The sequence below is a fragment of the Aptenodytes patagonicus genome, chromosome 1 (genome assembly GCF_965638725.1).
Source record: "Aptenodytes patagonicus chromosome 1, bAptPat1.pri.cur, whole genome shotgun sequence".
Lineage (NCBI taxonomy): Eukaryota > Metazoa > Chordata > Aves > Sphenisciformes > Spheniscidae > Aptenodytes > Aptenodytes patagonicus.
Window position 1 is genome coordinate 33636246 of NC_134949.1, and position 20474 is coordinate 33656719.

General features: G+C 37.0%; 2 protein-coding genes across 6 annotated transcripts in view; one reads left to right on the forward strand and one right to left on the reverse strand.

Annotated features, from left to right (window-relative positions):
• Positions 1-20474, forward strand: part of IRAK4 (interleukin 1 receptor associated kinase 4) — a 335362-nt gene that overhangs the window by 216026 nt on the left and 98862 nt on the right. The gene's annotated exons all lie outside the window — the stretch shown is intronic.
• The window catches only part of ADAMTS20 (ADAM metallopeptidase with thrombospondin type 1 motif 20), a 101772-nt gene that overhangs the window by 69977 nt on the left and 11321 nt on the right, over positions 1-20474 (reverse strand). For all 5 annotated transcript variants that reach the window (XM_076331527.1, XM_076331536.1, XM_076331556.1 and 2 more), the window contains exons 3-6: positions 17510-17672; positions 13420-13679; positions 1299-1382; positions 475-599 (exon numbers count right to left, since the gene is read on the reverse strand). In XM_076331527.1, coding sequence (XP_076187642.1) covers positions 475-599; positions 1299-1382; positions 13420-13679; positions 17510-17672 — 632 coding nt within the window. The remainder of the gene's footprint in view (positions 1-474; positions 600-1298; positions 1383-13419; positions 13680-17509; positions 17673-20474) is intronic.

Below are 20474 nucleotides of genomic sequence, written 5' to 3' on the forward strand. Positions count from 1 at the left end.
GCGATCAACATACAGGAAGAGTATATACAAATATTTAAGTGTTTTCCATTTGTAAGCTTTTGGTAGTTCTAATTACTCCTGGGCTATCATGAGCTGACCATCACTGCATCCTTCAGCTGATTCTACTATGTACAACACCCCGTCCCTATCACATATATGTACAACGGTTAAAGACTTCATTTCCTTGTAACAATTTCAGGAAATTAACTCTATACCTGCTGAAACCAGGACACAGGTCTAAGTAATTTCCATCATCTTTAACAAAAGGTTCATCAGCTGGTTAGCTACCAACATAGCACTGTCAGTAATTGCTCATGTATTGATAATCAGTGGTTTGGGACACGCAAGATGGTCTTTATTCACTTCAATTATCTACAAACTGTATCAGTGGAATGGTTAAAAAATGATGTAAAAAAGAAACTGAAGCATTTGTCTCACCTAGCTGAGTAATTATGGCTATTTCAGATACTGTACCTAGTGATAAGAACAGCAGTATCATGATGAGAAGGGTGAGCATCATCCAAAGTGTTTTGTGCTTGCTGCCATAAGCAAAAATTACGAAGAGTGGTAGCTGCATTGAAAGTGATAGCTGGTCCTTCCTAAGCAAGAAATGGCCAAGAAAACCAAATAAGGGTTTTAATATTCATGCACTTGCACTTACTACTTTGTCATTTGTGCCCCTAATCTGCAAAACAATGACTGTGCCTGGAAAGGAAGTCAGCAGCATGCCACATAAGTTCACTCACAGACTTGTTTGTAGGATCAGGTCTTAATTTAGCTACAAGTCATCAGTCATGAGAACCCATTATTTTTATCAGTGTATGTGAGCATGCACCATGTGTTAAATATTAAAAAAAATAGCATGACAAGACATTTATGACAAATAAATATGAAAACGTATTTGAAAAGTGTATACTTGTTACAATCTTAAAATATTACAGTTGTGAGGGCTGAAACCCTCCATCAAAACCCTCTATAAAAGCTGTCATTTCCCTTTCATGTTTCAATGTGTATAACCACACTTTAGGTAGTTATGCCATAAGCTTTCATATACTACCTGATTTATGTCCATTTAGGTCAACAGAAGGTGCTAATAGAGAAGTGGGGAAATACAGGCATTAAATAGAGGGTCCACAGTTAACCTCACATTTGACATTTAGTCTCCTATTTTAAAACAAAATTTTATAGTCAAAGAAAGTATTTTGTATTTAAAACTAAAAAAATTTTAAACTTTGGAAATTCATGTATTTTATTTCTTCTATTAAGAAAGAAATCTTTTTAATATTTGTTTTTCCTACCTGTTCATTGTGAATTACAATTAATTTTACAATAACTATATTTATAAGATTTCCAATACTTGAATCTTTATAGATTGCTGCAACCTAAAGAGAAAACAAGTCAGAAGATTAGAATATTAAACTCATCTGATAAACCATATCTTTTTGTCATGCAAACAAGTTAAAGAAAAACAAGTTGTTACACGTCTCATACATCCACTGTACCTTTCTACCCAAGGATATGGTGACACACCCAAAATAGTTGCCCAGTTTTTAATATCCAAATAGCTATAATTTTATATTCGTTTCCAAACGCTTAGACACCATGTTGAAATGCTAGTGTAAAAAGTATACTTATTATACACTGTAAAACCTGTAGTTTAGTGATAAAATATCAAAGAAAGAACAAAAGTAATGTCACTGCGACTGTCATAGACATAAGCTGGTTTATGTGGATGATTTGTAGAATTAATACCTAAAATATGAGAGGGTTTTAGAAAGGAACTTTGAACCAGTAAGTTTTTGCCCTTGCTTTTAATGGAAGTTGGACCAAGTTGTAAACCTGTATTGAAAATACACAACACATACAAAAGGTTTCTTTACTCACTCATAAAATTTGTATTTACATACCCAAGAGGCATTTTTATATATAATCCTGCAGCCAGATAGTAAAAATCATGAGTCAACTCCATACACCAACACTTTGGAAGTTATTCTTCATAAAAGCAGTAAAAAAGTTTATTAATTCTCAATAATAGCTTCATTCATCCCATCCATATGGATTCTACAATTTGGCTTAAAGCAGTTGTTGAATGACAGCCTTATCTAAACAAGAGCTGCCACCAAACACAGAAGTACTGGCTTTCCTCCCTTCTGGCTTGTGCTAAAGCTGCAAGGCTACCAAAGTAACAGGATCAAGGAACTGATCCAGCTACAGAACAATTTTTTTTTTTTTTTTTTTCTTTTTTTGTATCATGTTATGTTGATCAACATGATCTCATTCCTGGTGCAGCCCCTTCGACACAGGTGCTAACAGAGAAAGGTGCAGAAGAACAGACTTCTTTCAAAAGTAGCCTACACTTGAACCAGCTGAAATTGCTTGTGAAACCACAGCCTTGCTGTGTATGAATCCTATGCACCTGAGACCGAGTCATTCTGCTAAAGTTGGAACTGACAGAGCACTGGCTCTCACTGACTCATACCCTCCCTTCCTCTAAACTGGAGAGAGCACAATGCGCAGCGTTGTCCTTCCTTCTTTTGTTGATATACAAGCTGGTAATAGAGGATTTGATAAGGGCAGGGAAGGAGGCTGAGTTTTGGAATCCATGTGGAGAACACATTTCAGAGTAGCACAGCTATTGTCTGCTTCCTTCCATACAGACTCCATTCTTGGTTCCTAACCAGCAAGCGTCCAATTATTCTGAGGTGGGAATAAGCAGCATCTCAAGCACTCAATGAAGAGTTCAATTAGGCATAGACACATTCAGAATATCTTTATCAAAGAAAAGGTGCCTGTAAAGGCTCAAGCACCATTTAGGCAGAAGGGGTTACCTGAATTTGAATGGAATAAGCTACCATTTTGCTATTATCAAAACCACTTTTAAACTACCACAAACTATCAAGCTCATAATGTGTTCTTACAGTTTGAGATCCACTTTGATAAACCTAGAAAGGCTATTTCTGGATATTTATCCTCCCCTTGAAATATCACAAACAGTCAAGGTATGTTCCTGAATGAACTGTCATCTTAGAATAACATAACAATTATCACATTCATCTCACCTCATGTGAGCTAAATTCCTTCAGTCAATGGAGAAGGAAAAGGATGAACTGTTGTGTAGACATGCCTATCCGAAGATACACATTTAGATATATGTATTTTCATACAAGACTAAGATATTTCATTTCTTCATCCCTTTAGTATGGAGGGAGACGAGATGTCAAATTTTCAGATGTATGAGGCTAGGGGAGATTAATTCCAGCCCAACTATTTCAAGTTTTATTTCTCTTTAGCAAAGAAGAAACAGAAGACAGGTTCATATGGCATTCCAAAATCGTATCAGAGAGGAATCTGAAATGAGATCTGTGAGGATCTTTGGCTTATAATGTGAAGACACTTGTCCCGAGGATTGACTGTCCTACCACTTAAGCTGATATAAAAGCCACTTACAACAGAGAATTTCTAACAGCATAAATCTATACAAGAAGACTACATGCATATAGTGTTAACAGAAAGATCTTTTATGGAACAGGTAACAAAGCCAGACTGCTTCATGTCTAGATTATAATGTTGAAACAGACACTGCTATAGAAATACAGTAAACAGAATCCTAGAATGATTTGGGTTGGAAGAGACCCTTAAAGATCATCTAGTCCAATCCCCCTGGCTACGGGCAGGGACATCTTTCACTAGATCAGGTTGCTCAAAGTCCCATCCAACCTGACCTTCAACTCTTCCAAGGATGGGGCACATCCACAACTTCTCTGGACAACCTGTTCTAGTATATTATCACCCTCATCATAAAAACTTTCTTCCTTATATCGAATCTAAATCTACCCTCTTCCAGTTTAAAACTGTTACCCCTTGTTCTGTCAACTACAGGCCTTAGTAAAAAGTCTCTCTTGATCTTATGAGTCCTCTTTACATACTGAAAGGCTGCAATAAAGTCTCCCTGGAGCCTTCTCTTCTGCAGGCTGAACAACCCTAACTCTCTCAGCCTTTCCTTACAGGAGAGGTGTTCCAGCCCTCTGATCATTTTTGTGGCCCTCCTCTGGACCCGCTCCAACAGGTCCACATCTTTCTTGTACCAGGTGACCCAGAGCTGGACGCAGTACTCCAGGTGGGGCCTCATGAGAGCAGAGTAGAGGGGCAAAATCACCTCCCTCAACCTGCTAGTTATGCTTCTTTTTATGCGGCCCAGGATACAGTTGGCTTTCTGGGCTGCGAGTGCACATTGCTGGCTCATGTCCCATTTTTCATCCACCAGTATCCCCAAGTCCTTCTCCACTGGGCTGCTCTCAATCCATTTATCTCCCAGTCTGTATTGATACTGGGGGTTGCCCCGACCCAGCTACAAGACCTTGCACTTGGCCCTGTTGATCTTCATGAGGTTCACATGGGCCCACTCCTCAAGCCTGTCAAGGTCACTCTGGGTGGCATCCCTTCCCTCAAGCAGATCAACTGAATCACTCAGCTTGGTGTCATCTGCAAACTTGCTGAGGGTGCACTCAATCCCACTGTCTATGTCATTGATGAAGATATTAAACAGTATTGGTCCCAATATGGACTCTTGAGGGACACCACTCGTTACTGGTTTCCACTTGGACATTGAGCCATTGACTATAACTCTTTGGACATGGCCATCCAGCCAATTCCTTATCCATCTAACAGTCCACCCATCAAACCCATATCTCTCCAATTTAGCAGCCAGAATGTTGTGGGGGACCATACCAAAGGCCTTACAGAAGTCCAGGTAGATGACATCTGTAGCTCTTCCCTTGTTCACTGATGCAGTCACTCCATCATAGAAAGCCACTAGATTAGTCAGAAACATCTTTCTATTAACTTGTAAATCAGTCTAGTTAGCATCTTGTTTTGGAACAGAAAGCTCTGAAATTCAGGGAACAGCTGCATTTCACTGTCTTTCAAGTAAAGAGCATGCAGGTCATATGAGGTACTGACACCTGACACAGTGGACAAAAACCAGTACAGGGTTTGTCCAGTTCTACAAGGGTATATATCAGGCAGAATAGGCAAAGGGATTGAGAACTGGATGGGGGGGTTAACTAGGTTCAGCTAACACCAAATAATACCAAGAATGCAACTATCAACCTTCAGTGCAACATTACCCCTCAGTTTCTTAAAGGCCTCCTGTACCATAGTATGTGAGAGACTCATTTCTGATCCAGGGTGATTAGAATGATCTGGGCAAGGAGTCCAAGCTGGAGCCTTCTTGGGATTAAAACTTAACCATAAACAAGAACAAGAAATGCTATTACTGTAGTTGATCGATGTTCCATCGTGTACACTAATAGTCCCTTGAGAAAAAAAATCTGTTATTGTTGTGCAAGTGCTGTCTGTTGAGGTTATCTGCTAACAAAAAACTGAAAACTTAGAGGAGGCAAAGAAACCAACACAAAACCCAGAGTCAGGTGTCCTCCATCCTGCCTGTTGACACAATGTCCATTTAAAATATTTGAGCAAAAGTATTTCTTCAAAACCTATACCTCAGAGGAGATGCATTAGACTAAGTATAAGAAGAGAGAAGAATAGCTCATTGCACACCTGAAGAGAATCTGTGGCAGGACCTTGCAACACCTTATCCATGCACTATCTGAATTATTACTGGGTGTCTCTGTCTGGTGAACAGCTGAGGCCTGAAGTCATGTCACTTAGATGCCCAAGGCCAGCAGTTCTTGCCAAAATCTAAAGCATGCTTTCTCTCATACTAGAGACAGGTAAGCTCCTGCTAAACCTAAAAGTAACACTGCTCTCATTAACCCTACATTTGAGTCAAAGTATGGATCCTTTGTCTCATGGGCACTTTCATGACCTCCAAACATTTAGTTATTACCACTGCTTTCAAAAGATCGAAGAGCAAGACTCTGTGCTGATAATGAGATGCCCTTACCAGTGAAGTAAGGTATATTATGGCTGAACACGTGTGAAGAGAAAAATCCTGAGAGTTGAAAACCACAAATCAAACTTGAAGATTTACCTATGGAACTGTACAGGCTAAAGTTATCAACTGAGACTTGAAATGATAGATCAATGCAGAGAAGTATCAAAGATCTGGAATATGAGATTCTTATTTTTAGCGGAAAAAATAAAGGGATAAGTACTCCCTACTCCTGTATTCTAAGGATACCCCTTTCAATGCTCTCTTATTGGAAGCATTCATGAAAGAGGATGATGAAATGGGATAGGAATTTGATATAATACACCATTTCTTTACAATTTCCAGATCTACTTGCTTTACAGTGATCTAAATCCAGGCTTCACAGAAGTAGGAGATAATAGCCAAGACAAAGGGAAATTAGTTTCAAGAGATTTTTCAGACTCTTAAAACCAGCATCCACACCACAGAACAGTTCAAACCGCACAGTAACAAAGAAAGGAAAAAAAGAAATATATAAATGAAGCTAGTTACCCTTCAGTAGAAGGAGCACAGCTTTTATTTTCATGAAATTCTCAAAGATTAAGTCAGATCTTGTCATCAACACAGCTGTGGCTGCCAGGTGACTGGAAGCAACTTGGTCACAACAAAGTTTAGTTTCTCTCGATATTCCTGTTGTAACTGTCCATTAAACTGGGACTATGAATTGTGGCAAAATGCCCTATTTAGAAAAGGGGCTAGTAAACAAGCAAGTACATCTAGAGGCTGGAAGATAAATAAATGATATATCCAAATCAAATTGGACTTCAGCTCTTTTTTCCTAAATGTTGTATCACAATATCAGGAGAATACATTCATATCCCTTGAAAGAAACATGATATCACTTCTTAGCTCACAGGTCTTTTGCAGGCTCCACTAATCTCTTATTTATCACTGTAGTGCTGAAAGGATGCAAGATATCCAGGATCCGGGAGAATTCACCTTCACCTCTTCCATTGTCATATATTTCATAAGAGCCCAGAATTGTCTGAAGTCATGAGATAAAGAAGTCATCACAGCATTTACTGCTTTACTGAGAGAATGAGAAAGCTGTGTTATTTTTCCTGGTGTTACTCCTATTCTGTTCCATCCATATTTCTGTACAAACCTGTGCTTTCACCAGTGGAACCAATGCCAGCAGAGACTTCTCATGCGAACTTGCACAAGTATACCTACACACCTCAGAATTACCATTTTTCCCCCGCTATGAGTTTTAGGTTATCTCCTGTCCCCTCATCCAGGTTCTCTTCAATCTACCATCCCCTGAGTTAACCAAGTAGAAGTTCCAGATGACTCCCTGTTGTGCTCTAGTGGAGGGAAAAAGAAAGAATACATCCTTTTTTAAAAGGCTGAGTCACCCTGCCAGGAATGCCTGTGCTTTGTCTTATTTCTAACTTGGGACTGAGTTGGTTACAAAGATATCCCTTTAATACTGCAATAACTCCATAAATGGTGACTTAGTCATCATCATCTTCAGCCTTTGGATGAAAATATGCACCAAGGCTACAGTCAGATAAATGCAATCACGTACAGCTCAGATGTCAGAGCATCCTTCCTTTCAGTATCTGAAAGAAGCTACCTGAAAAGATCATTTCACAAGGCACAACCATAGCCAGGCTTCTCTGGCCATTAGAAGCTACTCAGAGAAATACATATGATTGTTGCTTGGCGAAATGTCTCTTTCTTATACACAAGATGAGTCCCTGGTAGCTTAGAGCAAGGCCTTTGTCATAATTAAATAATACCAAGGCTTCACTATAGGGACAGACCTTGAACCTTGTACTACTAAAGAGAAAGTCATAGAGACAAGTACTAGTCTAATCATTAAATATCTAATTAACAACAACCACCACCAGCTAGATAACAAAAGTAGTAAATAGCACTAACACCAGTGAAGTGTAAAGATGGGCAAGTATGTGCCTGCCTACATTCTGCAAAATTTCATAGAAACATAGAATCATTTAGGTTGGAAAAGACCTTTAAGATCATCGAGTCCAACTGTTAACCTAACACTGCCAAGTCCACCACTAAAACCATGTCCCTAAGCACCACATCTTTTAAATACCTCCAGGGATGGTGACTCAACCACCTCCCTGGGCAGCCTGTTCCAATGCTTGACAACCCTTTCAGTGAAGAAATGTTCCCTAATATCCAATCTAAACCTCCCCTGGCACAACTCGAGACAGTTTCCTCTTGTCCTATTGCTTGTTACTTGGAAGAAGAGACAACACCCACCTCGCTACAACCTCCTTTCAGGTAGTTGTAGAGAGTGATAAGGTCTCCCCTCAGCCTCCTTTTCTCCAGGCTAAACAACCCCAGTTCCCTCAGCCGCTCCTCGTAAGACTTGTTCTCCAGACCCCTCACGAGCTTCGTTGCCCTTCTCTGCACATGCTCCAGCACCTCAATGTCCTTCTTGTAGTGAGGGGCCCAAAACTGAACACAGTATTTGAGGTACGGCCTCACCAGTGCCGAGTACAGGGGGACAATCACTTCCCTAGTCCTGCTGGCCACAGTACTTCTGATACAGGCCAGGATGCCATTGGCCTTCTTGACCACCTGGGCACACTGCTGGCTCTCATACCTCTGTATTAGCTGGTGGACCTCAAGATGCAGTGAGGTATAAGGCATTATGACTTTTAATATACAGGCACCCTGGAGCTGGAATACAAGGACAGTCACAATTTAAAAGATAGTAGGGTTTTTTATACCCATATAGATATCTACATGTCAAGATAAGCAACAAGACTAGCTCAGAGAATTTTGTATGAATGATACTTTGAAAATAAATGTTTCCCGCTATGTATATTCACTGGTGTATAACCAAATACCCATTTTCATTTTAACCACGTCAAAGTGCACAAGATCATGTGGTTTTACATATACAGAAGAAGAAACATAAGGTATAGAGCTTAAGCAAGAAACAAATGGCTTTGTGCTGGTTCTCCAGATTTCACTGAATGAGAGATAAAAAGCACTGAACATTCCTGCAGCATTAGTACTAAGACACTGATCTGAGTGGAAAAGGGGTAAAATACAAGCTTAGTAGTCTAAGTAGAAGATGCAAGGAGCAATATACTCATCACTAAATTTTGAATTTAAAAATATTTATTGCCTTTCAGATGCTAGTCATATAAATGAAATGATTAACCTACAAATTACTCAAGTCTATTACCTATTTTAAAATGATGACTATATGGCAGAATCAGTAATGTCATATTCTTAAATGCTAGTATGCATCTATGTTTTCCCAGTGTTATGGAAGGATGAACTGTTAACACTTGTATGGTATGAACTGCAAATAAAGTATAAAAACATTCTTTAAATTTGTCCATATATACTAGGATAAAATCATTTGGCTGTTTTTTAATGATGGGGGCAGCACACTGGTACATGGGATCTTTCCACATTGAAAATATTTCACTATCAATGCTGATGATTAGCTGTCAGAATGGCAAAAAAAAAAAGTATAAACAAGACTACAACTAGAAAAATTTTTTGCTGTTAAGACCTGTTACTTACTGCCTTACATTTTACATCTCGGTGAATTAAGGTAGTCACAAAACATTACTAAAACAATAGTAACTATTTCAAGGTACTTCAACGGCAGCTTGATTTGCACAGATCTGAAAGACTACACAAAGAACAAAACAATGGAGAGTCAAAGCCATTTATGTGCAGTCCAAGTTAGGAACCTGTCTTGATAAAAATTAAAAATACCAGCTTTTAATACCATTTTATAATGGCACTATTTTACCATTATATAATGCCATTTTATGATTCCACAGTCTCACTGCAAGTTAAATGATCTAAATTGATGCTGTCTCAATCCTCTCCTTGAATGCAGGGCTGCCCCCTTCCTATGCTCCAACTCTAGCACTCACATGACTAGGCAGTCAGCCAAGTTCATGATCTGAGCTGATCAACATAGGCCTACCACGGTGGTTTTACATGTCAAGTTTTCTTTGCAGAAAGGCAAGATTACTAAGTTCTTTCTGCAAGCAGACTAAGAACAGACCAAGAAGTTTTTTTACTATCAAACTAACTATATAAGCAGTGCATTTCTTAAAAAGATGTCAATAATCAGGTACCTGATTCAGAAAATGAGGACAGTACCTCAAAATGTATCATGGAACCAGATTTGATGAGGTTTTGGTGCTTTTACAGTAAACTCCAGTGTCTTAAAGAATTATTTCAGTTGTTGAGATCAAGCCTTTGTGTTAGGGACTTCAAACTGTCACAACATAATGTGCCTAAGATAGAATCCTCCAGCTACTAAATCTATTAAGGCATTACCTACTGCCTGCTCTGCTGATGCAACGCTTGGAGGAACAAGAAAGAACATTGCGAGTTAAAACAGAGAAATCTGTGATTGCTTATTTATCATTTCACATTAAATAATGTCATTCTTTATTGTATTTCACTACAAAAGTTTTGATAAAGTCCTATGGCAAAGGTACTCCTTGTACTTTTAAATACATACTTCAATCGGAACTAGTATTTCCAAGACAGTGTAAATACTGTGAATACTCATCTTGGCAAGATTTATGCTATTTTAAAGAAATGAGAAAATGCATTCCAGTTCAATGGAATTACTTGCATGCTGAGAGCTAAGCCTTTTCAGGTTGAATTGGATGAGTGACAAGACACTTAAAACCCTAAAAATATTTAGCAGTATATTTCAGTTCTTATTTTCCACTCATAAAACAGTATCCTATAGCAGCAAGTTTACTTTGGTGGCTTTGTTGATGCTAAAAAAAAAAGGAAGAAAAGAAAAGAAAAAAGGGCCAGGATTTCAAAGGTTCTTCTGGGAGCTAGATGTCTAAGTTTCATTAAAATTTAATGGGATTTATATGCTTAAACTTTTTAGGTTTCTTTAAAATCCATGCCAAAACTGAATATCCTTAAAAGTTTCAGAATGATAAGAGTAGAGTATAACACTTAATTCATTTAAAACACCAGCAACCTGACAATTTCCTATAACAGAAGTTGCTTGACCAGACACAAGTACCAGTTAAATTTAATAATCAAAGCTATATGTATAATGGCAGAAAGGATAAAATTTAATAATTTCATTTCTTCCCTTTATGGGTAATGAAATAAGACTAATAATGGTTCTATTTCAACCACTAATAGGCTGTGGGTCAAGAAATGACCCACCTGCATACTGATGAATTCTAATACAGATTACATAGGAAAGAGTGGTAGTCATTTGTTTTCCTATTCTTCACATTTATTACTAGCTTACTGAAAAATAACTATTATGGGGAAGGAGAAGGAAGAGGAAAAAAAGAGACTGAAGACTGTATCTTCATATGCATTATTTGATTTGTTTGACAAAGCAATATGTATGTCAGTAGAGGGTTGGACCAGATGACTTCCAAAGGTCCCTTACAACTTATAATTTTTCTGTGATTCTATGACATCTCTGGAATGCTTCAAGGAGAGGGGATATGAGCCGGGATATGTATTCTTGGGGGGTGGGGAGGAAATTCTTCTGAAAGAAAATCTTTCAGAATTAAGATCTGATTTTATATTTTTAAGAAAATCTGCATTTATAAAATCTGCATTTATAAAAGCTAAACATTTCTAGAAATGTCTTAAACTTTTGTTTCAAGATTACCTTCAGAAGTAGCAGATGTACATGTGGAATAAGAGCTACCAGAAGATGCCAGCTATACATCTTACTATCTACTGTGGTATTCAAAGATATTAAATTCACATTAAAGATGTAATGTCTTATTGTATGCCATTACCTCAAAGCCAGCAATAACTAGTCTAAGCGCTAGTTTTACAGTATAGACAGGAAAGCGCAAGAATGAAATCACAAGCTTAGCAAAGAACTGGTATTCTTTCACTCATACATGTATATGTCAAATGCTAGATCTTAGAAACAGTTCATATAGACTCTCTTTAGCAGCAATTATACAATGCATATCCTATTTACCTAGTAGAAGTCCAGTTATGTAAGTAAAGAGACACAAGAAACATTGCACTGTAAGGAATAGTGGTTGAACGTACAACATCTACAGAAGCAGGAACAATGTTTGTTCTTAAAAAGAACATCAGGAATTACATTAGCTATAATCACAACAGTGCCTCATGAAAATTATACAATAAATGTTCCATTTCATCTTATTGTAAAGTTTTTTTACAAAACAGCTTCCACTTTAAAATAATGTTTTGACCACTTCATTTTGGTTCTTAGTACAGCTCTGTATTAAAAAAGTAACTTTATAAAAAATGGCATCTTTGGGATCAGTTGTTTCTAATTTGGAATTCTTCTGAGTCTGTACTATAAGTTAAAGAAAAAATCCCCCTTTCAATACTGATTTTTTTTGTAATACGTGAACTTTCAGATCTTCACACCACTGCCAGTAGAAAAATTCAGAAGACTATCAAATTAAAGTATGCTAATCTCCCTTAAAATGTCATTATTTTTCTTATAAACCAATTAAAGAAAATTCCATCTTCTAAATTTAAGTGCCTACATCTGTGTAATAGGTGACAGCACCTCTACTGCCATCAGCTGGAGATCTAGACATTAGAGCAAGCAGAACTCAGTTCAGTTGCCTAGCTACACATTATCTAGTGTCACTTCAGATGCTACAGGTTATCAGACACCTACACAGAACTGGCAGATACGACATGATCTACAGGAGACTTGCACACCTGTGTGAAGCTGCAGCTGAGACCAAGTCAGATGTCCTATGGCATCTTAAATGGCACTAGACTTTTCTATGAAGCAAATTAATTGATCCCAGTGGAAACTAGAGAGCTATTCTGTTCATCCAAAAGTAGATGTCTATAACTGGTCAAGTGCATAGCTCTCTATTAAAGCAGGTATCTCCACAGATACCTATATGCAGATGTCTTAATTTGCAAGCCTAAAGTTAGATGCAGTTTCATATAAATTAAGCTTCTTGAATAGATGGAAGCACAGAAATTTAGAAATAATTACTATGCAGAATATTTTAACATGTTTTTTCCTAAAAAATGGTTCAACAGATGTCATGGTAAACCTTTTCATTTTACAGAGCTTATTGTACTAGATCCTGAATCAATACAAGAATTGACTTTCGGTTCAAGAAAGAATTCACCACAAAGAGCTCAACTAAATGATGCCAACTCAAAGTCTGACCCATATTAATTTGAAATTACTTGAAAAACTAGGATTACTATAACCAAGCATTTTTTCACAATGCCTTTTAACCTCCATCTGCTGTAATTAACCCATATGTTTAACTCACTGAAGCTTAATTCTTCTAATGCAACAACAAATCACGAAATAGGTCACAGCATTTCACCTACACACCTTACTGCATTAAACTGAGAAGATCCATAATCGGAAGTTTTGGCCCTACTTTTTTTATGTTTATGGAATCTTTCTTTTAATACAGAATTCAGTCAAAGCAGAAGACAGGGAAGTTGCAGAAGAGAGAACAGAAATAACTGAAATTGTTAATACTTATGAACTTAAGTTTACTTACTATTGACATCAGTGTTAGTATGTAGTGCTGTAAATTCTGTCCATGGTGACGAACCATTTTGGTGTCAGCTGTAACCATCACTTCTACATATCTTGGATAGGAAAGAAAACGTTTTTTCCTGGAATGTGCATTGCCACCATCCTCTAGAGATAGGTTATTTAAAGCATACTCTAAACTGAGAGACTTCTGTAAAACATTGCTCTCTTCCTTTAAACTGCTGAAGGTTGGATGTAGAACAGTGCTGCTTTTCAACTCTTTTTCTGTAAAGTAAAAGAGATTTGTTGTTGAATGCAGTTTCTAAACTTAAAAAAGAGAAACGGGCAAAAGGCTGCCCAAAATAGACAAAACGAACTTATATTTATGATCTTATTTCCAAGAGAACCAGTGCAAGAATTAAAAATATATTAAACATGGAAGGCTGTAATAGGAACATCAAATTAGATGTCTTGTACATTATTATATAATTCTATCATATATGATTCATTGTTAAAAATTAGTTAAGAGATAGCAATATTGTACAGTTCCTAGAATGCAGTATAATCCAAACAGGCAGGCTGGAGGGAGATAAGCACTACAGCTTAAGCAGTGAAACAAGGAAGCAAGCTAATTAAACAAAATACATTATTTTTACACACAAACCTTTGACACCAACAGAACCAATCAAAACAAACCATAACAAAAGACTAGGCTTGAGTCCTGAATTCAAGTCCCTATTGACTTTTTCATTTATATAACATTATATTTATATAAATATGGCATTCACTTCACAAGCAAGTACTCATCAAAAGCCTTAAGTGACTTCCTTGACAGCTTTGTCAATATTCATTATGTAGGATCAGGTTCTAAAGGAAATATAAAACCTACTCAGATACCTCCAAACTAAGGACTGTAATACTTCCAATTGTGCTGTATAGTCCAGCCACCAGAGGCTTCTGATGCCTGATACATAAAATCCACACATTGATCAGGGAGTCACCTGAGCAATAGCCCACATAAAAACACTGAGAAGCATATCTGAATTCTCACTACTCTCCAGAATTTAAACACCTAACTAGACACTTCAGTCCCCTCAGAACAAACCTCCACTGTCTTTCTGGAAGGTAGATTTCCTCTTAAAAAGTAGTGCTAAAGGATATGTGTCCTAATCCTTTTATTCTAATGACTTAGTGACAACAGCACTGACTCAAGAATTCAGAGATCCCAACTCTGTCACCCTCAACTTGAGAGGATTTAAATCTATGCATTCCGTATTTCAAGGGAAGAGCCCTCATCCGTAAACTTTAAGCTACTTTTGACAGGTCAATAGTCTGTCCTCTTTAAAGTTAGGGCACAATACAGACAGAAAGCAACAGTAGAGGGACAACAGCAAGCACCTTAAAGTTTAATGAGTAATCATCTAAAAGTCAGTCACAAAATATAGCTGTAATAATTACAAAAACTATTAGCACTAACAATAACAAGGGGAGAATTTGGGGACTGGCTTTGAAAAGGAACTTGTTCATGACTACCTACACATATTAGATGTGTTCAGACTGACTGAGTTTCCTTCAGCTAGTTCTCTTCAGTGCATCAATCTCATATGCACACTATCTTTACTAGGTCATGGAAGGTGTCTGAGATTTCAGAGTACTGGCAAAATGGGAAACAGCACCTATATTTAAAGTGGGAGTTTAAAGATGACCTAAATTTATGGACCAGCCAAGACAAATTCAATACCAGAACAAATAAAATTGTTTATAAACACCAGAAATCAACACGTGGATGAGTAATAGCTATCATATTTATCAAAATCATATTATGGCAAACTCAGATGAGCTTCCCTGTATTAAGGAAAAAGGATTTATGGATAGAGGAAATGTGGTGGATGTCCTATCCTGACTTGATTAAGGCTTGTACCAGGGTTTCCAATTAATTTTTCATCAGCACATTAGTTTAGAAGAAACCAGTACAAACTGAGAAAAAGATTAGTTAGACAATTTTAGAAGTAATTATCATGGTCCTATTTCAAGCTAAAAAGATGTACTGAATGCTATGCTTCTCCATCTCCTCTGTCAAGGTTCACTTACTAGAGAAAGAGAAACTCATGATCACAAGAATTGCTAGATATACTCTATTCCTCCTTGAAGGGAGGATGTGAATAACCAGGCAAGACTATCATTAAAGGACACAAATCTCTTCTTTAGAAGGACAGAAATATAACACAAGGTTTTTCTCCATGAACATTTCTGCAGCTTCGCTCCCCCAAAAATGACAGTAATCCCTGGCTCACAATCTTTTGTAGTTGCTCCAATAAATGAAAAGGGGGAAGTTACCATAATTCTTAATGCTGGGAGCCTTTTTCTCACACTAGGTTGCTTATATTATTAGAATTCTCATGTAAGACATAGGAAAAAAAAAAAACACACAACAAACTGAAAGACCTCTACTTTGGTTCAGTACATATTATTCATCATTAATAAAGAATCAGGAACAATAACACTTGCTTGATTTTCAAACAAAGTACTAACTCCTTGTTCTGCAATGACAATCAACAAATAGATAGCATCAGCTTCCTAAAATAGAGCTAAAGAAAAGAAATACCTTTCACTAGAATTTGTTGAATGCAAGATGATCATAATGGTTGCTTTCTGGCCTTAGTATCTACGGAAAAGCAGAATTCTCAACATATTGTTTCTGAGTATAATATGCTTTAAGAATTTTCCAAAATTAAAAACACTAGCCACACAAGCTACACCATTATTTTTGCAGTTTGTTTTCAAACATCTGGACAGATATCCCTTAAGAAAATAAAGTTGAAATTTTATTATTTTCTTTTTCTTCAGATAGTCCTATTTATGCACTCAGCCTTGCTTAAACATTCCTGAAGCGCAAGTACATTCAAAATGCATAAATGCAGATTTCAATCTCATGAAAGGTGTAGAATTCTAATTAGACAGGATGTTTCTAAATGCCAAGCTGCTTTCTCCTATTGCGAATCTCCACCCATTTCTGTGTTCTTTGAAGCCTAGTAAACGAAGCCCATACGCTTCTATCAAAAGCAAAAGAAAAGCATTTTTGTCACTAGCCTTAAAAAAACCCCTGTGTTTCCAACACAATGAAAAATATTTTTAAAATGGCACTAGTATAATAGTAAAGGTTAAGAAGTGCATTGCTCAGGCAGGATCTTCAAAGGCTTCTACATCATTATATCGCAAAGCAGATGGTATCTCAGTGTTTAGAATGAGTCTATGGACACCTACAATTTCAAATAAATCCTCTCTAATCCCACTCTTTTGTCTAGTTTTTGTACTTTGATGGTAGCTGCAGGTGCCTTTCTCGCATCATACTATTTTCTGACTACAAAGATGCATGCATAACTATGAAAAACTACTGAAAGTTTTCTGCCCCACTAAAAAACGTATTAGCTTAAAGTACAGTGCTTTCTACTCACTGCTTCATGGTATTAATAAAGCTTTTTTGTCTTTCATAGTCACTTTCATTGCATATGTTCTCACTCTTAAGTTACTTGCTTAATGATTAACCTATATACTGTGAAGCTATGAAAGTACAACCATTCACTTGTCACATATCCTAATAGTAAGCTTGTAAATTACTCCACTTTCCTTTATTTCAAATAAACCTAAATATTATGAATATGTAGTATGAAGAAATTATTAAAATACTCATAAGGACAAAAATCTACATTAATGGGTAATATTAGATACTTCCATTATTAAGGAAGACATGTCCTGTATTATCTGTTAGACTTGCGATAAGTTCATTATCTTTTGTGAATAAGCAACAACAACTCCTGTGGATCTACTCTTTAAACAGTTATGTATGGGACAATGTAGGTATAAAAAGTAAACCCACAGAGAAGTTCTTGCAATAGCATGAATTTTTTTTTTTTACATGCACATTTTGTCCTACATTTGAATTAGCCACTGGCAGAAAAAAAAAGAATGGCTGCGAAGCCTACATGAAAGAAATGTGGAGGCTCCAATGGAACAATCTGGAGATAAATATTATTTACGAAAATTAAATCTTGCCTTTATTTTTTAAGCATCTGACATTTGAAAAAGTCACATCAAAATTTAAAGTATGACTGTACCTGAAACTTCACAAGGTTTATGGGATTTCTGATACTTTTTTTTAAGTTCTTCATGCCTATATATAAGATGTGGTTTGTTATGCTCATCTTCATGTTCACCTCCATCCGCTTTCATCAGAGGTTCTAAAAAATATTCACCATCATGTGCCTTAAAGGTGCCCATCTGAAAGTAAGAGAAGTAGTTGATTTATTTTCCACTAAAAATACTGATATAAAAATAACTTTCATTGAAATAATAAACTATTTATGATAATATTTGAAATTAATGGAAGTAAGTTTTCACATGAGTCAGAGGAAACTTCAATGGAATCTGGAGATGGAAGCTTGAAGGTAAGGCAAAGAGAAGTTTTGCTTTCAGAGACTTGTCCCACCAGAATAACTCATAACAGACTACCTTGCATATTAACAATGTATCATAGGTAATCACTATACAGAGTTAACGAAACAAAGGAGATCACAAAAGTAAAGAGAATCTAGGTATAACCAAGCAGAACCAGCTGGGAACTGTGCAAAGGGGAGCAGAGGCCATCAAGAAATTCAGGATTTGAGTGTTGTCCAGATTCTAGACTGATTTGTTGTCTTCTGTCCTTTACATAATTTATATAATCTTTTTCTTTTAAAATTGCATTTTGCCCATAGATTAGAAACAGTGTTAACCTGATATTCTTTTTAAAGACTTTGAAACGAGTTCCAGGAATTCAAAGTTGACAGTTTCATTAATGCATTTTTCTCCTTGATTTTTTTCCCTCCCTCTATAGCAGACACAGATGGGTAACTATGTAATGGGAACCAAAGGAACCTGATTAGTAACAAAAGCACTGGCACATATACAAAGAAAAAGAACAAAAATTAAGCTCCTTTCCCCCACCCCCCTGCCCCATAATCCATCCAATTATGAAATCCTAAAATAGAATCTCTTCTTTCTCACTGCACTTCTAACCAAATTCATAGCTTCCTATGACTTAAGTACCTTAGTCTCCTGAAGACTATGAGGAGGGAAAACCATGTAAGAATTTCATCAAATTATTTTCAGACTTTTTGGCAACTTCCTCACTTCAGCCAATCAAGCACCTAGAGTGAGCAGGTGCACTGCATCCTGTTAGCTGTTTTGCCATATTAGTGAGGCATGTTGACCAGTAAGAGAATAGTGATAATCTACATAATGTAGTTTAAGATATTAAGCATTCATGTCAACCTTGAAACTGATGGTTAGAGAGAGAGTGGCAGAGCAAGATATACGAGAAGAGAAGTGAGAATAGTTTTTTCAAGCAACCTACAAATTGTCTTTTAAAAATCTGCTGCAGACTACCTCAGTGTCCAGGGTATTGTACTGGAATTATAATATCCCCTTGAATTTTGGATCCTTCTAGCAGTTATCAGTTTTCTATGTTTAAAAGTCTGTTAGGCTTCAGGCATATGTCAGACTATCTGTAATCGTGCCTGATACATAGCGTACATGTCATCCAAAATTATAGTTATTGTAAACCCACTGTGGTTGGATCCTCTGCACCACCTTTGCTGCCGAATGAAAAAAGACCCAGCTAAATAGTATTTTCCTTTCAAGACTGTTTAAATCTAACTCACAGAAACACTTTTTCCCCTCAGTTTCATTTAAATTCTTTGCAAGTAGTCTTCATCCTGGATTCTTTGTATGTTCAGTTCAGCCTTCTCACATCCAGTGTTTCCAGGGCATGTGATTTGTAGAGGACAGCAGACCGAGCGTACCGAGAACGCTATGTGCCTCCCTGGAAAGGGCCTCATGAAAACAGATATGCCACAGCTTGCAAGTTAGTCCTAAGTAGGTGCAACCTTCTGGGCAAAATGACAGGGACAGACAAGAAGAGCCTGTCCCTCAGGGACAAAGCAGCAAGAACTGATGCTAAGATTCATGTTGATGTTTATTATATAAACTATCAAAGTCCCAATTACCAAACATGATAAATTTGACCCCATACTATTTGTGAACACTAACATGCTAATTATTTCTTTTCTCCTGACATACCATCAACCCTATTTCTAGATAACAGACATTTAGAATGTTAGTTCTAAGCAAAAACTTTATTGCTACTGCTTTATTCCACACATACATTTTACTTCCCTCCTACTCCTTCTAATAGCTAGAGCAAATATTCTGTATTTGTTTCTTCAACAGCTTTTCCAACTAACAGGCTTTCAGATTTTACAAAGAAGTGGTTTCAGCTACAACAAACATACCAGTCATGAGAATAAAAGTACAGAACTAGTAAGGAAAGAGTTTGTGCTATATTTTAAACTAAACTCATCTTCCAGAATGTCAGACTTCCACTAGAAAAGATGAACTACAAGAACAAGGCTATATTTTTCTACCATTTCACATTCAAAAAAACCTAAAAAAAAAATCACTAAGACATGTTTTTGAGTGAGTCTGATCACTTTGAAAATTCCACTCAGACTCCTGACCCCATACTTGCACAACCAAGTGCTACCAGAGGAAAAATCCTATCTAGGAATTCAAAACCATATTTTGCACACAGTATCCTATCCAGTAGATTGGGAAGACTCAACATGAGGCATCACGACTGATCTAAGTCAATCTAGGACTGCTGATACTCCAAAAGAGGTATTCCTGCCTTGCTCCTCTTCCAGCTGTGCACTCCCACACGTCTTCATTTAAGCACTAGCAATGGAAGTCTACACTGTGTACCAACTCCTCTGTGCAGTTAAAAATCTATGCCTCCTACCAAAGAAAGATTTTTTCAACTGAAATAGTAAGGGAGAACCTTGTTTTCTGTTCAGAGAACTGAACGGAGAACCATTTTTCCTGGCAAAAAAGCAACTTCACATCAGCAAGAGCTTACTGTAAAACCAGCCCATCAAGCAACTCAGAACAGTGCTCCAAATCCTGCACATCAAGCTAAGCCTAACAATGAATATACAATATAAAATGCCTGGCAACATCTGTGGCTCAACTTCCATTACTCTATAG